This window comes from Amaranthus tricolor, chromosome 6 (assembly GCF_026212465.1).
Source record: "Amaranthus tricolor cultivar Red isolate AtriRed21 chromosome 6, ASM2621246v1, whole genome shotgun sequence".
Classification (NCBI taxonomy): Eukaryota; Viridiplantae; Streptophyta; class Magnoliopsida; order Caryophyllales; family Amaranthaceae; genus Amaranthus; species Amaranthus tricolor.
This window is the reverse complement of record NC_080052.1, coordinates 27290326-27312825: the sequence shown is the minus strand read 5'-3', so window position 1 is coordinate 27312825 and position 22500 is coordinate 27290326. Positions and strand designations below refer to the sequence as shown.

At 34.4% G+C, this 22500-nt stretch overlaps 4 protein-coding genes across 5 annotated transcripts; 2 read left to right on the top strand and 2 right to left on the bottom strand.

Annotated features, from left to right (window-relative positions):
- The first annotated feature begins 183 nt into the window (after positions 1 to 183).
- On the top strand, positions 184 to 7064 carry LOC130814466 (oligopeptide transporter 3). The gene is made up of 6 exons (XM_057680539.1): positions 184 to 1005; positions 3740 to 3837; positions 4857 to 5426; positions 5541 to 5796; positions 5990 to 6172; positions 6275 to 7064. Exons 1-6 carry the CDS (start codon positions 493 to 495, stop codon positions 6887 to 6889), a joined length of 2235 nt encoding a protein of 744 aa, XP_057536522.1. The 5' UTR covers positions 184 to 492; the 3' UTR covers positions 6890 to 7064.
- An 848-nt stretch (positions 7065 to 7912) lies between these two features.
- On the bottom strand, positions 7913 to 12359 carry LOC130814467 (SNF1-related protein kinase regulatory subunit beta-2). The gene is made up of 4 exons (XM_057680540.1): positions 11625 to 12359; positions 10762 to 10940; positions 10256 to 10418; positions 7913 to 8604 (listed from the first exon to the last, which is right to left on the bottom strand). Exons 1-4 carry the CDS (start codon positions 11811 to 11813, stop codon positions 8281 to 8283), a joined length of 855 nt encoding a protein of 284 aa, XP_057536523.1. The 5' UTR covers positions 11814 to 12359; the 3' UTR covers positions 7913 to 8280.
- A 5074-nt stretch (positions 12360 to 17433) lies between these two features.
- Positions 17434 to 20253, top strand: LOC130815435 (acyl carrier protein 3, mitochondrial). 2 transcript variants are annotated; one of them, XM_057681910.1, is made up of 4 exons: positions 17434 to 17568; positions 19173 to 19373; positions 19456 to 19657; positions 20115 to 20253. In XM_057681910.1, exons 2-3 carry the CDS (start codon positions 19173 to 19175, stop codon positions 19645 to 19647), a joined length of 393 nt encoding a protein of 130 aa, XP_057537893.1. In that variant the 5' UTR covers positions 17434 to 17568; the 3' UTR covers positions 19648 to 19657; positions 20115 to 20253. The 2 variants fall into 2 exon arrangements, with proteins under 2 accessions (XP_057537893.1, XP_057537892.1); XM_057681909.1 differs by lacking the exon at positions 20115 to 20253 and having other exon boundaries at positions 19456 to 19846.
- Positions 19226 to 22452, bottom strand: LOC130815434 (uncharacterized). The gene is made up of 2 exons (XM_057681908.1): positions 21920 to 22452; positions 19226 to 20538 (listed from the first exon to the last, which is right to left on the bottom strand). Exons 1-2 carry the CDS (start codon positions 22293 to 22295, stop codon positions 20192 to 20194), a joined length of 723 nt encoding a protein of 240 aa, XP_057537891.1. The 5' UTR covers positions 22296 to 22452; the 3' UTR covers positions 19226 to 20191.
- Between the last annotated feature and the right edge of the window lie 48 nt (positions 22453 to 22500).

Sequence of the window (22500 nt, the reverse complement as noted above, 5' to 3'; positions counted from 1 at the left end):
TTCCATTAAAATCATACCCACTTTATACAAAATACTCTCTCTGTTTCTTTTCAAACGTCTCATTTGCTTTTTGAGTACTATTCATTAACCACTCTTAAAACATAATCAAATAGAATTTTATTTAAATCTTATAAACATAAGATCTATCAATATATATTTTCTATAAATTTTAATAATACACAATTAGAAATATTAAAAATTAAATTAGCAAATTAACAAGCATGCAAAACAAAAAAAGAAAAAAAAAAGATATGTAGATGGACAAAGGGAGTAAGAATCACTTGGTACACCGTACATATAATCACGAAGGATATAATCGTCAAATCTCTCTTAAAAAGGGATACCTTCCCTTATACATAAATATATGGTGCAATGATCTTTACTTAACCACTGTATTTATATGACTTCTCTTCTTCTCTCTCACTATCTCTCCATACACTGAATCCAATTCTTTTTCTCGGGTTTGAGGCCGGTTCGGGTCCGGGTTTCAGAATGGGTAGCAAAGTAGCCGGGCAGTACAACGGCGGCTCAAGAACGGAGGAAGAAAATCAGGAAGAACATGAACGGTGTCCAGTAGAAGAAGTAGCACTAGTTGTACCCGAAACCGATGACCCGAATCTTCCGGTTCTAACATTTCGGGCATGGTTTTTGGGTACAATTTCTTGTGTTTTACTCATATTTTTAAACACATTTTTTATTTACAGAACACAACCTCTAACCATATCAGCTATACTCATGCAAATAGCGGTTTTACCCATGGGTAAATTCATGGCCCGGGTTTTACCCACCCGAAAGTATAGCTTGTTGGGTGGTAGATGGGAGTTTAGTTTGAACCCAGGCCCGTTTAATATTAAAGAGCATGTAATAATCACAATTCTGGCAAATTGTGGTGTGTCTCAAGGGGGTGGTGATGCTTACTCAATTGGAGCAATTACTGTTATGAAAGCTTATTATAAACAAACTGTTGGCTTTCTTTGTTCTCTCTTCATTGTTTTAACTACTCAGGTAATTTTTTATTTTTTATTTTTTTGTTAAATTCTTTTAAAAATTCGGTTCTACCTACTTAATACGTATAATACAGAATTCATATAGTCTTCTAGATACCAGGATATGGAGTACTTTTTTAGCGTTACAAATAACTTTTTTTATTTTTTTATTATAGCTCGTCTGATGTGTAACCGTCTTGACACAGACTCAAAAATAGCTTTTTTTAAGAAAATTTGTTATCTGATTTACATTATTTATTTATTAAAATCCTTTTTAAATCTTTATTTTCTTTTGTTTAATTTCTCTTAAAACAAATATAATTAGACCTACTCATTATGGGTGGTCTTATTGTAAAATAGTCTTAACTAAAATTAATGAAAATCAATTTAACGAGTCCATTTTTCTCGGCCTATGTTCTTTTAAATCTAATTGACATTTAGTACCAAAATTTTTCGATTAATGTTACTTTTGTAATACTACTTCTATCTCAAAGTATTTTAGTCTATTTTTTCTTTTAAATCCATTCTATTAAATTTGTTCTATTTTTATTTTTGTCATAACTCATATTCTATTATTAATTTTTCTTGACATATTTATCTTTTAACTCTTTATCCCATCTACACATTTCTTTTATTTTTAAAGCCCTAATAGTATTAAATTATGACACTTTAAATAAAGACAATTGAGTAGATTGAGCACAGAGATGAATATTCGACCCACTAAATATAAAGTAATGTAACATCTCCAATATGATAATTACTTCAAATAATTGAATGAATGAGTAATTGCAAATTGCAAAAAACTTGTAAGTTAGTGTCTGGAAATGCATGTGAAAATAGTCTTGGAATTGGGTTGCATGTCCCATCTATCTTCGTCCACAGTCTCACTCACATTATTCATAACTCCTACTTGTAACTTTTTCATTCGACCTTTTTTCCTGTCTTTGGATTCTTCTTCTTCTTCTTCAAATGTCTTTTCTTTATTTTTGGTTTTATTCAGTAGCACATGTAGACCATGTTTGGTTTCATCTGTTAATTTCTTTAATTTGGTAGAAATTGGGTAAGGGATAGGAAAAGACACGAATGAAGGTTGATTTGTTTAATTTCGGACAATTGGAATTTTTCAGTCAAGCCAGACAGTTTTACGGTGAGATGACCTCTAAATAAAAAACTCGTAAGCTAAATGTTTTAATTATTGGGCTATTTAATCTAAGCATAAGACATGTCTTACAGTAAGACCGTTTCATATAAAAATTTGTGTTTTTTAGAAATTTGGTAATAAATCAGGAATAACTCTTGTAGATAGACCTAGTGCAGAATTTTTATGGCAAATTTTTCATTAAGAATGTCTCATTTAAATTGGGCTAATAGTACAATTTATTATTAATATTGAATTATTTAAGTATAATTATCTGTTTATCCTTGCTTTTTTTACCTAATTGACCTCATTTTCACATGAACTCATAAAAGATTATAATTGATAAAAAAAAGATTTGATTTGATTTCCTTTTATCCAAGATATTAGTGTAATAGAATCCTTCTTGGATGGTAATATGGCAATATTTGTTTAATAGAATAATGAAAAATCCTTTTTAAATGGAAATGTTGAAATTTGGGGATGTTGGATGATTTGTCCCACATAATGAATTAAAGACACGTAACAAAACTTTATAAATTATTAGAATTTTTTTCTTCTTTTGCTATATGATTTTGAGATGATATTTCTTTGCCTTAATGTGCATCTTAAATTAGAATAATCGTATATCTTGGTGATAAAATCAATTTTTTATGAAATAATTGGATTTTTGATAAAAGTAATTAATTCAGGAAATTTTCACTTGGTGACTCTGAGTTTTTTGGATTTTTCACAAATACTTTTTAAATTTATGTGGTGACCTTGAGCACAAGTTTTCATGTGGTGGACAAAACGTTAAGTTTTTGGTTAAATTAAGTACTTATTTCAATTGGATTTCAAAATATGTGGTTAATTTAGGGTGATCACGACGTTTGCTTTTTGTAAAAATGTAATTACGTCAAGTAAAAGTAGTGTAAAGTTAACAAAAAAAACTTTCTTTTGCAAAAAAATCAGAATTACTATATGGAATATCCCATAAATTTATTAAGATCGTTTCTCTTCACTTTAGGACAACAATATTTAGTATAGTGAAAAACATTAGCGAATCTTTTTAAAAGAAAATTATAGTCAATAGTTCAACAAAAATAAGGCATACAACATGGCCCTAAGATGTTTTAATCTATTTATAAATTTTGTTGATAAACTTGTTGGTTTGGTAGGAACAAAAATAACATTATTATTTATTAGTATTATACTACCAAGCTCAATTTCAAATTGTAAACCCATTTATTTTGGTGATCTAAATTTCATTATATGACTATAAATTTGTTGAATACTAAGTTTGTTTGTTTATGTTCTTTTTACCACATTACTTTACTCGTCTGTCACTTTGAATTTACTACACCACATATAAAAAGTTATAATTTTCATTTTGATTTGTGTACGAATAGCAAATTTAAAGAGAAAAAAAAAATACTTATTTGTTTATGTTCTTATTAGCGAGTATTACTTTGTCTTTTTGAATTTGCTACTCATTCAGAAATCAAAGTGAGAGCTTTTATATGTAGTGTAGCAAATTTAAAGTGACAAAGAAGTAAAATAATATGAAAAAGCAATTGAAGTTTGCATAACATAATGAAGAACAAAAAACTGATGCTTGTTACTAATATACAATCAGATGTTGGGATATGGATGGGCTGGAATTCTAAGAAGGTATCTGGTTGACCCAGTTGAGATGTGGTGGCCAGCAAACCTTGCTCAAGTCTCCTTTTTCAGGTTTGTTTGTTCTTCAACTTCTTTTTCTACTTGCTCTTGCAAATTGCTAAAGGCTATTTATTCCTTTTTCTGCCTTTCCTTATAGACTTTGGGGCCATCCATCTTCTGGGGATCTTAGAATTTTAGATAAACAGATGATGAATTGTCGAAATAACGACGAGCATCAAATTCCATTCCCTTAACTTCACATGCCCATCCTTATCTTTCACATTTATGCCCATCTTTAGTCCTTCAAAGTTGAAAATGCCGTTCATTGTATACATCACCATATAGTACAAATAAATTTGTGTTCATAATTTTCTTTCTGGAGAATCCACGTAGACAACCAATGAAACGACTCATATATTAGTTTATGTAGCTGACCCTAATCTTTTGAAATTAAGGCTCTGCATTGTTGTTGTCCATAACTTGCTTTCTTAAGTTAAAGACTATTGTAAGTTTACGTACATCTGACCCCTAAAACCCAATTTAGGTGGGAGTCAAGAGGAAAGTTACTGAATGACATTGGGGTAATTGGATGTATTTGCATAGATTGCCATTCGAAGTGCCGAATCCTCAAAATATCTTTACAAGCCATGGCCTATATAATTGTTTGACAATATTGTTGATTTGGTAAAAGATGCTAAAACACTATGTTCCATTAACTTGTAAAAAGTTATTGCGTCCTTTTGGAAGTTAATGTATTGTCTTCTCCTAGAAGTCCTTGTCTCAGCTATAAGCCACTAATGAGTTGGTACTTTAGCATCAGTCTCTCTCAGTTGTTAGTATATTCTTTGTATACAATGCACAAAATGAATGAAAGTGTATTTCTAGGTTTTATTACACTTGTTACTTGTCTTCATAACGTATGCGCGCAATTATATATGGTCTCAAAGAATAAATGACAAACGTATACAAAGATGTGAAAGCTTTTTCAGTTATATGGTGCAAACTCAGAAGGACAGACAAAGTAATATGTAGAAGCAAGTAACTAGTAATATTACCTTTATTTGCCGCTAATGAACAATATGATGCTTCAGGGCGCTTCACGAGAAGGAGCACAAATCGAAGGGGCTTACTCGGATGCAATTTTTCCTTATCTTCTTTGCAGCAAGCTTTGCCTATTATGCACTCCCGGGTTATCTGTTCCCGATTTTGACCTTCTTTTCATGGGTGTGTTGGGCCTGGCCTCGAAACATAACAGCCCAACAAATTGGATCAGGCTACCACGGGCTAGGTGTAGGAGCCTTCACCCTAGATTGGGCAGGCATCTCTGCCTATCATGGTAGCCCTTTGGTGGCTCCTTGGTTTTCCATTGTCAACGTTGGGATCGGCTTTATCATGTTCATCTACATAATAATCCCTCTGTGCTATTGGAAGTACGAAACTTTTGATGCGAGGAAATTCCCTATTTTTTCGAACCAACTCTTTCGGTCCAATGGTTTGAAATATGATACTACCAAGGTTCTCACCCCACAACGTGACCTTAACGTTGCAGCTTATAATAATTACGGCAAACTTTATCTCAGTCCTCTCTTTGCTCTATCGATTGGATCCGGTTTCGCAAGATTTACCGCCACCCTTACCCATGTCGCTCTATTCCATGGAAGGTATGGTGCTTCCCGTTAGATTTACACATCCACTTACTTTCTCTTTATCGTCAGTACCATTTAATGTTAAAGTTTTTGATCGTAACATTCTCGTTTTAATGTGTCATGCTGCAGTGATATATGGAAACAGAGCAGATCCGCGATGAAAAACATAAAGAAGGATATACATGCTAAGTTGATGAGCAAATACAAACAAGTGCCTGAATGGTGGTTCCTTATCCTATTAGTGTTGAGTGCAGCATTGTCGATCTTAATGTCGTTTATTTGGAAGGACGATGTGCAGCTTCCGTGGTGGGGCATGCTCTTCGCATTCGCATTGGCTTTTGTTGTGACTCTACCCATCGGTGTTATTCAAGCCACCACTAACCAGGTACTCAAATAGTTGGCTTAAACAACTAATTTAAATAACCGGCTTATCAGCTAATACGCATAGCTAGTCAACAGTCATTTGCCAAACATGCCCATAAATCCAAACTCCATTTACTTAAATTGTTGTTCTATTTATCTGAAATGGTTTGATTTCTGAACTGATGTTGTGATTTGTGTGGTGTGAATGAATGCAGCAACCCGGATATGACATAATAGCACAATTCATATTCGGGTACATCTACCCAGGAAAGCCCATAGCAAATTTGCTTTTTAAGATATACGGGCGAATCAGCACCGTTCATGCTCTGGCGTTCCTGTCTGATCTCAAACTCGGGCACTACATGAAAATCCCGCCTAGGGCCATGTACGCTGCTCAGGTATCTAGACTACAACTTCTAACAGAACATTTGTTAGAAAATAAAGAAAAAGGTTTGATGGCTTTATACTAACCGAAATCCTGTTTTCTGAACATTCGGCAGCTTGTGGGTACACTGGTGGCTGGTGTGGTTAACCTCGCAGTAGCATGGTGGATGTTGGCAACCATCGATAACTTGTGTGATGTGGACAACCTTAACCCCAACAGTCCGTGGACATGCCCCAAATTCCGAGTCACCTTTGATGCTTCCGTAATCTGGGGTTTGATCGGGCCAGAGAGGCTTTTCGGGCCTGGAGGATTGTACAGAAACTTGGTATGGCTATTTCTAATCGGAGCAGTATTACCAGTCCCAGTCTGGATACTACACAAGATGTTCCCGAACAACAAATGGATTCCGCTCATCAATATTCCAGTCATATCATACGGGTTTGCAGGGATGCCGCCTGCTACACCGACCAACATCGCTAGTTGGCTGATCACAGGAACGATTTTCAACTACTTCGTGTTCAAGTACCGAAAAGAGTGGTGGAAGAGGTACAACTATGTACTATCAGCAGCTTTAGATGCCGGGACAGCTTTCATGGCTGTTTTGATCTTCTTCGCTTTACAAAACGAGAACAAGAATCTGAAATGGTGGGGAACGGAGATTGATCATTGTCCCTTGGCATCGTGCCCGACTGCCCCAGGGATCGTCGTAGAGAAATGCCCTGTCTTTTGATCGCCGTAAGGATCATGCAAATATGTCATCAAATCTAATGTAGGTAGTATTATTATTTTTTATGGAACTGTTACAATTACAGTAGGATGAGGTATAGTTTTGCATAAGAACCCTCAATAAACATATTGATTGAAGTATTATTATATGTGAAGCCTAAAAAATTGTTTGGGTCAAAGATGTTTTTTGTGAAAAATTTGATTATGCAGTTTGCTGCTCTTACTGTAGTACACCATTTCTGTACTTTTTCCTAGGTTTTATCACAGTTAGAGGTTTGGTAAAAGAAATTTTCAAAAGTACGGGCGCATCCCAACTGCTTTTGGGTGTGTTCGCAGTATCAATTTGAGCGTTTGTAGTTTTATTGTTGCTAAAATAATTCTTTCAAAAAACATATCAAGGTTGGGTATTTTTAAGTTAGAACAATATGTAATTGTTTTTAGAACGTTACAACTTTTAACAGTTACGATAAGAGCTGTTTTTTAGAATTGTGATAAATTATGCATAATATCTAATAGTTACTCACATAATTGTCTTCTAAATCCGGAGTGCTAATCCGTTTATGCAATGAACGTTCTTTTATAAAAATCTCCAGCTTGGATAATAGGGTGAAATTGGAAGGCAGCGCAGAGTAAGCCTTAAGCAAAGCTCAAACTTCTCTTTTACACAAAGAAATGTTTTTTCTTTCTTTCAAGAATGATGTAAATTGCAATTTGCAAACCAAATTCAGTTTAAACTAAAGTTATTACAGCCCGAACCAACCCGTTCAAAGCCCACTCCATTTATGTAAATGAATGACTCATTTTGAGCTCAAGCCGTTTAAAACCAGCTTAACAAAGGGCCAATTAAAGGCCTCCAATTGACCAAGCTCTAGTCGCAGGTAATAAAATATTACTGACTCCGTCCCTTTGATCTGCACAATTGCACCATATAATTCAAAAAACTCAAATATTTGAGTCATATGATTTAAAAAACTGTTAGTTCAGTTGAGTGAGCCTCAAGTGGAAGAGAAGCTGACTATAAAAATCATTTGTGTTCCCGGCTTTAAGGTTTTACTCCGATAAAATAGAGGCAGAAAGAAATTTACACATAAGTTTAATACAGTCTAGCCACATCACTTTCCGACACTTAGGGACCTTTCCAAGTGCCCTCTACTTGTCTTCGGGTCTGATGTAAGAACCGATAACCAAAAAAATTGTGAGACAGAGAGCAAGATCATGACTAAAGACGAGAAAGAGAGCGAGAAAAGAAAGTCGATATGTTTGAAGCAAACATAAAATTTGGGTACTAGAAGGGCTTCCATAGTCTACTTTGCATTACATGATTTTGATCTATGCGCACCATCACCAATAAACTCAACCCTCTATAGATTTAGATAATATCTCAAAAAGATATCCCTAAAGAGACTTATAGAGTACAACAGTCACATACTTGGACTTGAATCTATGCGTCGAGCCAAGTGCAACAACGGAAGGTCCACTCTTTCCCTTCTGCATGTAAAGATGGTTAAGAACCACGTGCTGAGGTCTTGATAGCGCGGGTGGCGGCACCTCGGTGCACAGGGCAGGCACGTTAAGCAAAGTCAGGTTAAGGTGCGGAGGAACCATAGGTGGTTCCTTGGCAAAATCTTCTTGGTTAAATTCTGTGTTGTTATAGCTGCCTTCGGGAGATTGTGGTGGCTCAAAACCGGATATACTCCCTGTGTCTTCTGGGACATAATCCTGCATTTGTTCAACAGAATTCACCCGTGAGTTGAGAATCAAGAAAATAGCTTGTTGGACAATTTTAAGCTTATTCAGGCATAAAAAGATGGTTGGATGATCAAAACAATCTAATGTTAGTGTTTGATAAGTTGGTCGAAACAACTTGTTATAAATCAGTTGATTCAGAACAAGCTACTCCATGGCTCATCAAATCAATCGATATTGCCAAACACCTTCAAATACTCTTTTAGAAACAACAGTATTAGACGGGAAAATAGAATATCAGGCAAAAGATTTCCAATGAACTGAGCTGTGGAGGGAACTTGTAATTTACTCTTAAAGACAACTTTGAAATATTCTCCTAGATTGATATGTCTAGTGGTCCAGATAGTTACAAGGTTTTCTTAATTCATCTAATTGTCTTGTCCTTAATTCAGGTTTCTCAACAAAAAATTTTATATGTTAGAACTTTTATTGTTGACAATCATTTAGTGAACATAATTCGCTAGTTAGTTCGCCTTTTGAACTCGCGATTTACTAAAAATGGTTCAAATATAGCCTAAAACCAACCATAATTCGCTTTTTTAATTCACGATTAAAGAGGCGATTAGCGAATCATGTGACACTGCTGCCATTTTCGTGGCCAAGAACAAGATCTAAAGAGTTCAACCACTTTGCTGTGCTAAGCACCAACTCCTTTCCCTTGTAACAAACACAATAACATTTCTAATCTCCATGACTTATGTCACAGCATAGTGAGTAGTGACATTCTTAACTGTGATGACAAAACAAGTTTTACAGCTCTAGCTGAAGGATCAAAAAAATAATGTCCAATTTGATCATTTAGCAGATAGATAGCAGGATGCTCTCGCAAATTTTGTTTAGGTAGTCTTTGGCTATTCAATCTACATTGACATTGCAGTTTTCCAAAAAAAGGGTAATAAAAAAGATATGTCAAGTTGTTAATAGGTTCCCAGTTATCACACGTACAAACAAAAATGAATGTATCTGTTCTTATACAATTTAACCCTCTCTTGTCATTTCATTCCAGCAACGGTACAAACCTTTCAAACAAAGAGTAGTGAGTACTAATCTAATTTCATTCAGCATGATGTCTATGTGTGGAAGGGCAAAATCACAGATGAATTCCAAGTTAAACCAATCGTTCATCAAAGATATGTGCAATCCAACAATCCATCACCCAAATGCCATTAAATGAATCCCACTTGGGCTCCCACCTAGACAAAGTTCGGGGGTCCAAAGTACACAACCTTGCACTTGTTACATAAAGAGGTTGGATTGAACCTTGATAACAAAGATCATATACAACTTCAGAGCAAATAATATAAGTCATTTTATTGCAATTCATAGCGCAGAATTATAAATCTCTATCGAAAGATATGTGCAATAGAGCGTATAAATGTGAGTCATCAAGCAGAGAAACAGAAAAAGATATTGACACACTAGTGACCATACGTCAAACCATAAGTTTAGTTTCATTTGATAGAGCACAGAAATTACTACGCATAAATGAGTTCAAACACTCCATGTCCGTGGATTTTCAAAGGTTAGTACTATACATGAAATGCATCTAAATTTAACAGTTTTCATCCAACCATCTTTTCTATAATGATAAGTTCAAGTGAAATCTACAGGGCAAAAGTTTTACCTCCAAATCCAATACATTGTAAACATTTCCAGCCTCATCCTTGGTCCATGGTATATCAGGTGCATATCGCAATGACCCGTCAACAATAAATCTATATGGGTAAACTCCGGATGGAAGCACTTTCATGAGAGTAAAGTCTTTTCCAGATCTCTGTAAATGTATTCTGAAGAGAAATGATAAAACGATTAAGCAATAACAATATGGACCTCATCTCATTTACTCCCTCCACTTCCGCATAAGTGTCTCATTTATTTTTGCACACTTATCAATGCACATAATTTAATCCTTTAATATCTATAAGTATAAATATTATTTACATTGGAACATAATAAACAAGATTACACTCGACCATAATTTAACTTATACTAAAATTAATATACAAACAACTTGCGGTTGATGATTAGTGCCCATAAAAATGAGATACTTAGGTGAATTGGAGCAAGTATTAAACACCGGTCACCAAAATTGTCATACAAAATACATAAGAGACAAGGGGAATGTATAACCTTGTCTTCCAATTGTCCCATGAACCCTCCACAGCCACTTCTTTGCCACCATGAGTCCAAGTAATCATAGTGGGAATCCCTTGCTCATAGTTCATATCTTCTTCGGGTGGCGATGTTTGTAACCATGATGGATTGGGAATATGAAGCTCCTCGGGCTTTTGGATGGGAGCGACCGGAGGCTATGTAAAAGCACATGAAAAAACTATGGTAACTAACAAGCAAAGTTGTTCCACAATTCCCATAGACAAACTAAGATACCACCAAGCAATTCAACCTCAAAAACTTCAACAAGAACATTAGAAAATAGCACCAAAAACACTTTACTTAGTTTTGAATTAACTATCCCCATTCCCAAAATAAGCTTACTGTTCAATAGGCCAATATAGTGACCAAAACAAGAAACCTATCATCAAAGACCCAAAATGAATCGTGCAAAAAGTTCACCAAAGCTAAAGGGTTTTTGGGTCCATGTGAATCTTTGGAAGAAATTAGTTCAATATGAAAGTTATTCACCTCATGTTACAACTTCAAAAGAACATCTATATAGGAACTTTAGCAAATAAAGTGCATAATTCATCAAAAGCATTGCAAACATTAACAATCACACAAGCAAAATGATAACTTGCATATGAAAATAGCCAATTAAACACCTTTTCATGAAAATCAACAACTAGTTCAACAAATCTTCACTAAAGAACAAGCCTTTTCTAGGTGCAATCTCAAAATACAAGATGGGTTTACAAATCTATTCCAAAAATTGGCAAAATTCAACAAATCAATTGAAACCCAACCCTAGATACAATCTATCAATCAAACAAACCAACAAACAAGAAAGAACCCTAATTGAAAATGATGAATGAAACCTGAGGAGCAAACTTGAGAGGAGATTGGGCAGCTCTAGGACTGTGAGGTGGAGACTGACCCATAAGAGCAGAAGGTGAACCAGCAACTGTAATAGCACTAACAATTTCTTCTTCCTCTTCTTCTTCACCAACTAATCCAGAACCAGATGGGGTTCCATTTCCATCTTCTCTACCATTAACATTCCCCATTTTTTCGAATTAATTTCAACCCCTATAAATATTACCCCTTTTTTATTTTTATTGCAATTTTTGACCCAGAATCTAATCAAGATTCCCTAATATTCCCCAAAAATGTCTTCTTTCTGGAAATCAAAAGGGTAGGGGGGAAATCAACACATAATCAAAGGACCCAAAAGACAAAATTGAGGGGTTATGCAGACAGAAACTGAAAAAGGGAACTTAAAAAGGTGGAATAAGGAACTAAGCTAAGAGTACAAGAAAGTGGATGCATCCATCAAGAGCAACAAAGAGATAGATATATATGTAGAGAGAGAGAGAGAGAGGAGTTAGAGAGAGGGAGTTAGTGGTGGGATTGAGAAGAGGGAGAAGAAGGGGATGGAAGATGGTGGGTGGGGATCATATATACCATCATACATAACATACTTTACTACGGAGTACTATGCTCCATATAAAATCATTATGAATCATGAAACATGAATCATTATCATAAGACTTCAATGGATGTGGGAAATTGGTTGAGGAGAAAAGAAGTGAGATGTGGAGAACAAGGGATTCAATTCATAGGATCTCGTATATGATATCATTTGTGCTTCAATTTTATTAGTGAGGGTAATATGGGGTCGGAGGTCATTTTCTGATGTTGTTGTTAAAATTAGTCTCTAATTGATTATATTTTATTTATTACATCATAATCGATCTTCTTATTATTTAATGTAGAATTTTTTTTAGGTTAATTTTATTTCCTTCTATGTTTTCTTTGTTTGGATAATATTTTATTTTGACTATTTTGATGTTTAGGAGATTTTTTATAATTATTGTCCAATAAAAGAGTATGAATGAATTTATTTTTTACAAGAATGAGGAATGAAAAAGTGTAATTTAAAAATAAAATAAATGAAAGAATAAAATCATGTCACTTCTAGTTGATATATACAAGTATACAAATACAATCATTCTATTCTTATTTTGTTATATTTCACTCATTAATCTTCACATTCAAATAACTATGAGGAAATGGGAGAATAAAAAACGTATTCATGTTTGTAAGGGCTATGTATAGCTTTTAGTGTACTAAATGAACAAATGAGCTCTAGTGCAAATAACTATTCAATTATTTATGAGTCTTTTAGTTTAGTTAGTTGTAATCAAAATAATATCACTAATGAATTTGTTCGTTTTTTTAATGTTTATTGAAAAAGGGTATGGATTAGTGAATTCCCTTCTAATATTATTTATCTAAATACAAACATGTCACAATTAATTAGATCTATTAAATGAAAATTACTCAAATTATCTTTAAAATCGTAACATATCTTAGACGTTTCAAGTCTTAACCCCAATCTAAAAATTTCTTTTGCATTACAAATAGCAATAATTAATCCATTAACTACTCCTATGATTAGTACTATGAAAATGCACATTTTAATTATGAATCGTTAGTAGCTTACCCTACATTGTTCAATCACAATAATTTAACATTTTAACCACATTTCCCCAAAATTTGAAATCAATTGGTATCACCCAAACCAAACCCTCCCTATTTAATTGATAACATTGTATAAAACAAATGGTACGAAATTGTTCATTGATTGCTATTTGTTATTTTTACTGATGAAGAAAATGTCCATAATTTGTCACTATTTGTTGATGTAATAGCTTCGACAATGATTGGACTTCTACCATGACAACAATAAGTTTTCATGGCATTGCTCAAAAACTCATATTTTGTGGACATACTAATATTTTGTGGACGTGATCTAACTCATAAATTGGGATTTAATATATTAAAATTGAGATTATATCATAATAAGTTGGAATTAAGATTGTTCAAAAATTGGGATTATATCATGATAAGTTGGTATTAATAATATGCAATATAATATATGTAAATTGGGATTTAATACATTGAAATTGGTTGGGATTTAATAGCCGTAAGTTAGAGGTTGGTCTTATGCGAGAACATTAAAACTCAGCTTCGATCCCCCGTTTCCTCCATCTTTCCACCATTTCCTTAAATATCTTGTAAAACTGCATTAGACTGGTTGTTTTTGTTGCATTAAATCCCAGTGCGTGGTTTGTCGATTCACTACGTTGGGAAAATAAGATTCCAACTGAGAAAAAGTCCCTGCTCAACCCAGTACACCATTTGTTTCTTATGTTGTACAATCGATCGAACCATTTGTAGAAGTCTTCATTTTCTTGCAATTTATACGTGCTGACCATGTTTTTCCAGCAATCTTCGAAAAACCTCACTATTACAACCCATTAAGCACTTGTGGAAAGCATGCTTGAAGTCGGCATTTGACTTTAAAGTATCAAATCGTGCCACTGCATTTTTAAGGAGGTGTCAAAAGCACAATCTATGCTTTGAACTTGGAAAAACCTATTCATTTCAACTCATATTAGTTTGTATAGGTATATCATAAATTGACATTAAAATACAGTAAGTTGGTATTTAGTATACAATATATTGGTATTAAAATATAGTAAGTTGAAATTAAAAGCATAGCCTCATTTTTAAAAAAAAATAAAAATTAGGCATTAAAATATAGTAAGTTGGTATTTAGTATACAATATACTTGCATTTAAATGTAGAAAAGGAATGTGCTAACATACATTTTCGATTACCTTCGACATTGCAGCATCCTGATCTGTGAATATTGATGTCGGTGTTTTGTCGTTTATTACTTTTTTGAAATTAGACAAGACCCACTCGAATGATTCAACTTTCTCTTCTGCTATAAAAGCACAACCGAACATCATAGTGCTCTAATGATTATTTATCCCGACGATAGGACCACATATCAAATTGTATCGATTAGTCCGGTATGTTGTGTCAAAAATGACGACATCACCATATATTTTATAATCCTCTCTCATCATTCCATCACACCAAAAAAGTGCCAAGAGTTGTCCTTGTTAATTTCACCTCACCCGGTAAAAAAATAGGGGATCCTTCTCTCCCTCGAATATTAATTGATCGATTACATTTTGAGCATCTCCACCCTCTATCGCTGTCATCCGTATCCTGTTATCATGGAGAAAAAAATGCACGTTAAAAATAAATTCAAATTATTTAAGTGTAATGCCCACTTAATGTGATCATAAATCCATTTTACATATTCTTAATATCAACTTACATAATAGTTCATATTTGTATTAACCAATTCAGCCATTAAGATAATACCAACTTACATAACACACAGTTCCTATTTATTTTATACTAATGTCAAATTCTACGGGGTCTAATTCTATCACACGTACCTGTTGACACAATTGATGTGATCATGTAGGGTGTGGCTCACAAATTCGTCACCTCCAGTATCCTTTGACGAATATCGATATGCTGTGGTAGGTTTGATGTTTGCATCCTCAAACGCTTTGATCGTTTCTATCCTGTCTATAATGGAGTTATGCCTCTCCGATCTATGGAGGTGTTGTCATTCTATCCTTGTCAATTCATGTGTGTGTAGAGTAATATGTTGCTTCACGTAGCATAAGCCGCTCTCTCTGTCTAATTTTAGTCTAACTTTGGTTTTATAGTCACTCCTTGTAATTGGAATTAGCTTGGTTTTCTTAGAAACAGTGTTACCTTCATTCGGAGCAACAGATGCATGATGTGTTTTTCCCTCACATGAGCACACTAAATACCTCTCCATAATTATATTATTATTTGATCTTCGTGTCCACTTTTTCACGCTAAATCCAGTGACTCTTGCATGTGATACGTACAATTGCTCAAGATCTTCTAAATTTTCAGCAGTGACCCCTTCAAGTGTCCCGTATATATCCACATTTGCAAGGTCACTTATCTATCGTCTTACTTGAAGTGGGTTAGCTTAATCCATGTTCGTTGTAATATCGACATCTCTGTCATGGTTGATGACTTGTAGTTGCTTGTCAAAAATACATCCTGTCACAAATATATATAAGCATCAAATGCCAACTTACAAAAATCTAATGCCAATTTGAAAATATCTAATGCCTATTTATATACCATATAATACCAATTTGAAAACTATTTAATGCCAGTTTGAATACTATCTAATGCCAATTTGTACAACATCTAATACCAATTTAACTAGCATATAATGCCAATATAAAACTATATAATGCCAATTTCAAACTATGCTTACTACCAATTTAAAACTATCTAATTTAAAAACTATTTAATGCCAATTTGAATACTATCTAATGTCAATTTGTAAAATATCTAATGCCAATTTTAACTAGCATATAATGCCAATTTAAAACTATCTAATGCCGATTTGAAGCTCTCCTTAATGCCAGTTTAACTAGCATATAATGCCAATTTAACACTATCTAATGCCAATTCAAAACTATCCTTACTACCAATTCAAAACTATCTAATGTCAATTTAAAACTATCCTTAATGGCAATTTAACATTATCTAATGCCAATTTAAAACTATCTTATGCCACTTTGAATATTATTTAATGTCAATTTGAATACTATTTAATACCAATTTGAATACTATCTATTGTCAATTTGAAAACTATCTAATGCCAATTTAAATAGCATCTAATGCCAATTTGAATACTATCTAATACCAATTTAAAACTATCTAATGCCAATTTGAAACAATTGAACGCCAATTTAAAAACTATATAATGTCAATTTGAAAACTACCTAATCCAACTTAGGATAGCATCTAATGCCACTTTAAAACTATTTAATGGCAATTTGAAAACTTTTTAATGCCAATTCTGAATACTATCTAATGACAATTTGAAAACTATCGAGCGCTAATTTAGGATAGCATCTAATGTCAATTTAAAACTATTTAATGCCAGATTGTAAACTATCTAATGCCAAATTATAAAAAATCTTCGAATTCTTACATGAACTATAATGAATAATATCTAAACCAATTTGTAAGTATTAAATATCACCTTGAAAATTATTTGCGTCCAATTTACAGTAACCAACTTGAATAATATGTTATCAGATGGAAAACTAACCTTCGTGGTCACTAGTTTTACTTCCATCGTCATGCTCAAATTGAATATACTCATCATTTAATGGAACTACAAAAACAACATTTAGAAACATCAGATTTTTTATTTGATTATAATTTATTGAAAACCTGAAGGAAAATAGAACCAAACTTACTTATACTGCCTCTAAAAGACAAATCCCGTTGAGTCTGTGTTACGAAATCTTCGAATTCTTGCATGCTCATCCATGTTGTTGAAGATGAAGAAAAACGAAATGGAGTTACTGTAATTTTTAGTTTTAATCTTCGAATACCCATTTGAATCTGGTAATTTTAGTTTTAGAGTATGAGAAATTAGAAAAGTTTTTATAATGATTATATTATCCAGTTTCCAATGAGTTTTACAATTATGGCCTTGGAATATGTAAGGTTACCTCGAGGAATGTTGACTGCTAGAGGCTGCCTGTTTTTTTTTGCTTTATATTAATTTCAATAATCTGATGGCCCTGGACTTGAGGGACCGTCTCTCAAGGGAGTTACTGTAATTTCATGGGCGAAAGATATTGGGCTTTTTTCATGGGCTTGTGCTATTAGGCTAAATTAATGGGACTTGGATATTGGGCTAATTTCATGGGATGGGCGCAAATAGAGTTTCTGGTTGCTATGAAAGTTGACAAAGGTAAACCCGGCTCGCATCTACTGTTCGAACCCTTAAACCTCAACATTTCTGCGACTGTGCGAGAGCAGGGTCTTTGAGGCATTAACGCAAACACTTAGCATACGAACATTCAAACACCATCAGCAACGGTAAAACAAACACCATTTTTGTTTTCTTCTTCAGTTCTTCGTCTTACTGATTTATATTCATGTTTGAATTTATATACTTTTGATTTGAGATTCGACATTCATTTGCTGTTCATCATCAAGCTATTTGCTTTCTCTAGCTATTACAAGAATGACCTACCCTCTAATTCTCCCTTCCATTGATGACATTTTAAGCTTTTTCAATGATTATGGTTTGTGGATTATACATTTTATTTTAATTTGATGCTTAACGATTAGTTACAACACTTACTCTTGCAATTCTAGTAATCCATCCTTTTTGTTATCTTGATTATATAACTAATTGTTGGAAGTACAAATTCAATGCAACCCATCAGGCCATCACCCAATGATGTTGCACGGATAAGGCACACAATACACATGAACCCGAGAAGTAAAATTGTGGGAAACTTGACGAATTGCTTGGCACAGTAATTGTTAGTTCCCCGATGTGCCTGGGTGATACTCATGAACTACAGTCAAGAGAAATACAGAAAATACACCTTTCTTGACAAGATAATGATGCACGATAGATTGTCTTTGTGAACAAGTTCGAGAATTGATTTCGATAGAGATTGTTTGGCTACAAGGAATTCACTTTTGTGTTTGAGGATTAGAGAAAATGTTGGTATTTTCAGTTCTTGAGAATGGTTTTTTCTATAGAATTTGTCAATTGATTGTTCTCTTGATTAACTTTTATTGTTAGGTAATGGATTTAACTTCTAAGTTTTCATGAGATGAATAACTTTCCATACTCTGTGAGCCGTGTATGACCATCCACACATGTCCAAGACATACAGGCACCCAACCGCTCAAGAGAACATGCAAAAAGAACTGCCGAAAAACAGTCACCAGGCATGCCACGATTCGCCGTCGGTCCTCCTTACTCTGTTGGGTTCTCTTGGCAATGCTACCAACTACTCATTGTTTCCCCTGCCTTCCTTTTACATATTTGTCCGAACTTTGTCCCGTCTGTTTTGGCCACTACGGAGTTAAACCTGACCTTTTACTTCTCTGTCCCACTCAATTGGCCCCATTTTCCATTTAAGCTTGTCTCAACGAATTTGTCCCAATTCTATTTTTGGATATGACCCCGATATTTTTACTCTATATCCTCTCTGTCTTATTTCCGAATACCTCACTACTTAAACCGTTGTACCCAACTTCTTAGTCTCCGTGCCAAAAACCAAATAGAGCAAATTGGCTAGGATGGAGGAGTCATACATTTCAAAACTTTAGCATTGGACAACTTATCATCTTGCCTTTAGTCATATTCGATTATTTATGATGGCAATTTTATGGAGTAATATCAGTTCTCCAAATTTCTAGCAGAAACTAACATGGTCCTTTTAAATACTTGCTCTCAATTTGTATGAGTGTCTTCCGAATATTTGGTTGGAAAGGGCGGTTTATGTAGAAAAATTGTGGGTGCACTCTTGTTCTATGCCCTTTATATCTTTATGAGTGTTTTCTGATGAGCTTAATAGCACAGCTAAAGATGCATTTGCCGTTTTAAAATATTGGTTATTCGAAATGATTTTCTGTTTCACAAGAACTAAGATGTTTTGGGATGATTCTTGTCTATGTAGATGATGCAAAGTTTAAAGAGCTCTATAATGAAGCACGTTAGAGTTCAGGCCAATTTGAGAAATTGGTTTTTTACTGAAAATAGTAGCCCACTGCACATATATGGCAGACAACTCTGCACTACGATGGGTAACAGTGATGACCAGATTATGGATCGAGTGATTGGCTTGGTCAAGAAATACATTAAAACTGATGCTGCTAAGGTTGGTCTCTGTGTAGAACTCTATTATAAGTGTTATGTACTTATCTATCTAATTAAACTCGTACTGTTTCTCCTTCGATCAGGTAACCGAAACAGCAAATTTTAAAAAGGATCTATGCTTGGACAGCTTGGATAGGGTGGAGCTTGTTATGGCTTTTGAGGAGGAGTTCGCCATTGAAATTCCCGAGGAAAAAGCTGATAAGCTTACTTGTTGTGCTGATGTTGCCAAGTATATATTAACTGAAACCAAGCAGAATAATGCTCCGAATTCCTGATGCTCTCCAGGTATTGAAATGGGATCTTATGCCATTGCCTAATAACATTTGCTTTATATTTACTTGGGGATTTCTCTAATTCTCTTATAACGTTTCGAAGTATAAGTATTAAACTGAGTTCCTAGAGCAACCTTTGTACATTTCTTTGTTCAAGTGTGTAGCAATTACTACTATTTTCTATGAAAAGTATTTTGACTCCTGTTATGTGTTTAAGAAAGATCGTATGAGAATCACTATGATATAGAAGTATATGATACACCTATAAGGCTATAAAATCCCAACAAAAATTACTTATATATACATGTAAATATGTAATAGAAGTATATACATAAGGGTATATCATATACGTTTTATCATGTTTTTTTTTTTCGTTGAGCTGTACTTGGTACATTTCACAATCTCTTTTTTGCTTTTGAAATTTTATTTAAACCTTGCTGCTTTTCGAATTCAAGCAAATAATTTGGCAGGTCGAAACCTTGGACTCATTGCTGTGACTGTAGCGCCATCCGATTGAGCCATCATACCCTTTACTTTGAAACTCCACTTACCATGATATCTCCTGCTCATCCTTCTGTTCTTTTGTGCAAGCTTGTGAAGTTCCAGACATTGTATGCAGAAGTTCCATCCTTCCTGTAGTGTATGTTCGGATTCCATTCCCAAAAGATGCTAGCTCCATATCCCTGTATATTCCGACATAAACTGAATCATGGCAAGGTGAATCAATAGGTAGTTCTAGGATTGTAACTGAGCACATTTTTTCCAAGTTTTGGATCGAATGGAGATGTGAGGGAAGATCAATTATGAACTCTCCATATTTTTCAGTAACAGCTTTAGTCCAACTCGGGCTTTTGTCTCTTTTGTCAGTACGACACTTAGCACCTACCAAGGCCCCTATGACAAAAACAAAAAATACAACGGTAAACTTCAAATAAAACATGGAATATAAAGAGATTAGAATGAATATTTCTACACAGAAGAAGTTGATACCATATAGTAAAATACTAATATGTCTTTAGTTGATATCATGTTGTTAACAGGAGACTTCACCCAAAAGACTAATCTATTAGGTGAGAGAGCCCATTTGCCTATAAACCCCACACCAATTACATACGCAACCGATGTGGACTGTAGCAATTACAAGTCCCATACCTTGCAATGGACTGTAGCAATTGACCCCCCATAAGGCTAATGTCCTCTTTGGGTCACGGTTGCATTAGGTCACGGTTACGTTGGGTTACAACTGGCTCTTCCAGGCCACCCAAGCTACCCACTCCGAGTCTAGCTCTGATGCCATTGTTATAGGACAAATATGAGAGATCACCCAAAAGACTAGCCTTAGGTGGGAGAGTCCATTTGCCTATAAACTCCACACCAATTGCATACGCAACTGATGTGAGACAAGTTCCATAACTTGCAACCTTAACACATGTCTTCAATTTTGTTTTTTTTGGTGAAGAGATTTATTAAAGTGGTTTATTTGACACTATCAATATTATAGGAATTTCAAATAGCCAAAGGTAAGTATGGTAAGTGATTATCTGTATATTGTAGGGGTTGCACTTCACATTTTTGATACCTATGGTATTTTAGTTATTTTGTTTAACAAATAAAACTCTAAATACCAACTTTCAAGCAATTTAAACTTCCTATAAAATTTATGTGTTGGCCATTCTTTGTCAAGTATTTTGGTACATACTACATCAAGCTCTATTCTCAAGTTGAGTTGTTCCTTCCAATTATAATTTAAGCCCCTTTACAGTTTGCAACTTCAAACTCTTGTAGATCCTGAAAAGAATGGGTCTCTTTTTCCTCCTTGGAATGCCATTTATCAAACAATGTCAATATCAATTATTCTATAGTCCCTTTTAAGTTTTCCCCATAGTTTGTTTTATTTGTGAGGAAGGACTGTATGGTAGCAGGTCACATTGCATGAGAATCCTTTTGCAACAAGCACTAAAGCTTTAGTCCGAAGTATACCCAACAAAAAAAAAAACCCTTCAATTTCATCCCAAAATACTTAAAAATTATATATGTACAATTGTACATATACATTTCTTTTCCTTTCCTCCTTTATCATTAAGGATCGGTTACGTCAAGTACATATCTGAATCCCGTATAGACAAGTATCACTTGGTATCGGGATAATGGCATGTTGTTGTACAGTAAGACCGTAAGATGATATAAACTGAATTTTTTAGATAAAATCTTGACATAAGGTGGTCATAACATGGTATAAACTGATTTATGGATGTATAACAGTAACTGTACTGACCTGAGATAGGCATTGGTGAAACCTGAAGCAGCTGTTGGTTGCTCTGTCTAGATGCAAAACAAGCCTTGCTGCAGAAAACTGTGCCTGTGATTAAAACTGTGGAGAGTTTCTCCTCGCCATACCCAGCTACTTGCACTATTTCATCTCTGTTCGATATATCAAATGGCCATTTCATCCCAACATCTTCATCTGTGCTCGTCTTGTCGAGTGCCCACTTCATCTCAAGGCTCTCATTGTTATCATCTTCTTCTTCTGCCTCTTTGCTGTCGATGGGGCGACATTCAGAGACTACCATCATTGAAGCAAATATTAGAGCTGCAATAACCAACATCACAATGATATTGTGGTTGTGTTTTTCGCCGTAAAATTTGATCATCTTCTTTGTGTTTATGTTAGTTCTCTGTTTAGTTGTCTAAGTTTCCTCTATTGGCTGAGAATACATCAGCAGCTTAGCCTGCCTTTCTTTGCTATTTATAAGCCAACCTCTTTACCAAATGCCCTTTGGAATACCAATAATTACATTTACACCCCTTTGACCTTTTTTTATTTCAAGCAAGGGATAGCTTGTTCGGCGCAAGGTA

What these genes read in the sequence shown, in the direction of transcription:
- LOC130815435 (XM_057681910.1), top strand. Translation starts at nt 19,173, where the DNA reads ATGATGCAAAGTTTAAAGAGCTCTATAATGAAGCACGTTAGAGTTCAG. An exon ending in TTAAAACTGATGCTGCTAAG is followed by an intron (nt 19,374 to 19,455) that starts GTTGGTCTCTGT and finishes TCCTTCGATCAG; the next exon opens with GTAACCGAAACAGCAAATTT.
- LOC130815434 (XM_057681908.1), bottom strand. Translation starts at nt 22,295, where the DNA reads ATGATCAAATTTTACGGCGAAAAACACAACCACAATATCATTGTGATG. An exon ending in TTCACCAATGCCTATCTCAG is followed by an intron (nt 20,539 to 21,919) that starts GTCAGTACAGTT and finishes TTTTTGTCATAG; the next exon opens with GGGCCTTGGTAGGTGCTAAG.
- LOC130814467 (XM_057680540.1), bottom strand. Translation starts at nt 11,813, where the DNA reads ATGGGGAATGTTAATGGTAGAGAAGATGGAAATGGAACCCCATCTGGT. An exon ending in CTCTCAAGTTTGCTCCTCAG is followed by an intron (nt 10,941 to 11,624) that starts GTTTCATTCATC and finishes GCTTTTACATAG; the next exon opens with CCTCCGGTCGCTCCCATCCA. An exon ending in ACAATGTATTGGATTTGGAG is followed by an intron (nt 8,605 to 10,255) that starts GTAAAACTTTTG and finishes GAACAAATGCAG; the next exon opens with GATTATGTCCCAGAAGACAC.
- LOC130814466 (XM_057680539.1), top strand. Translation starts at nt 493, where the DNA reads ATGGGTAGCAAAGTAGCCGGGCAGTACAACGGCGGCTCAAGAACGGAG. An exon ending in TCATTGTTTTAACTACTCAG is followed by an intron (nt 1,006 to 3,739) that starts GTAATTTTTTAT and finishes ATATACAATCAG; the next exon opens with ATGTTGGGATATGGATGGGC. An exon ending in GTCGCTCTATTCCATGGAAG is followed by an intron (nt 5,427 to 5,540) that starts GTATGGTGCTTC and finishes GTCATGCTGCAG; the next exon opens with TGATATATGGAAACAGAGCA.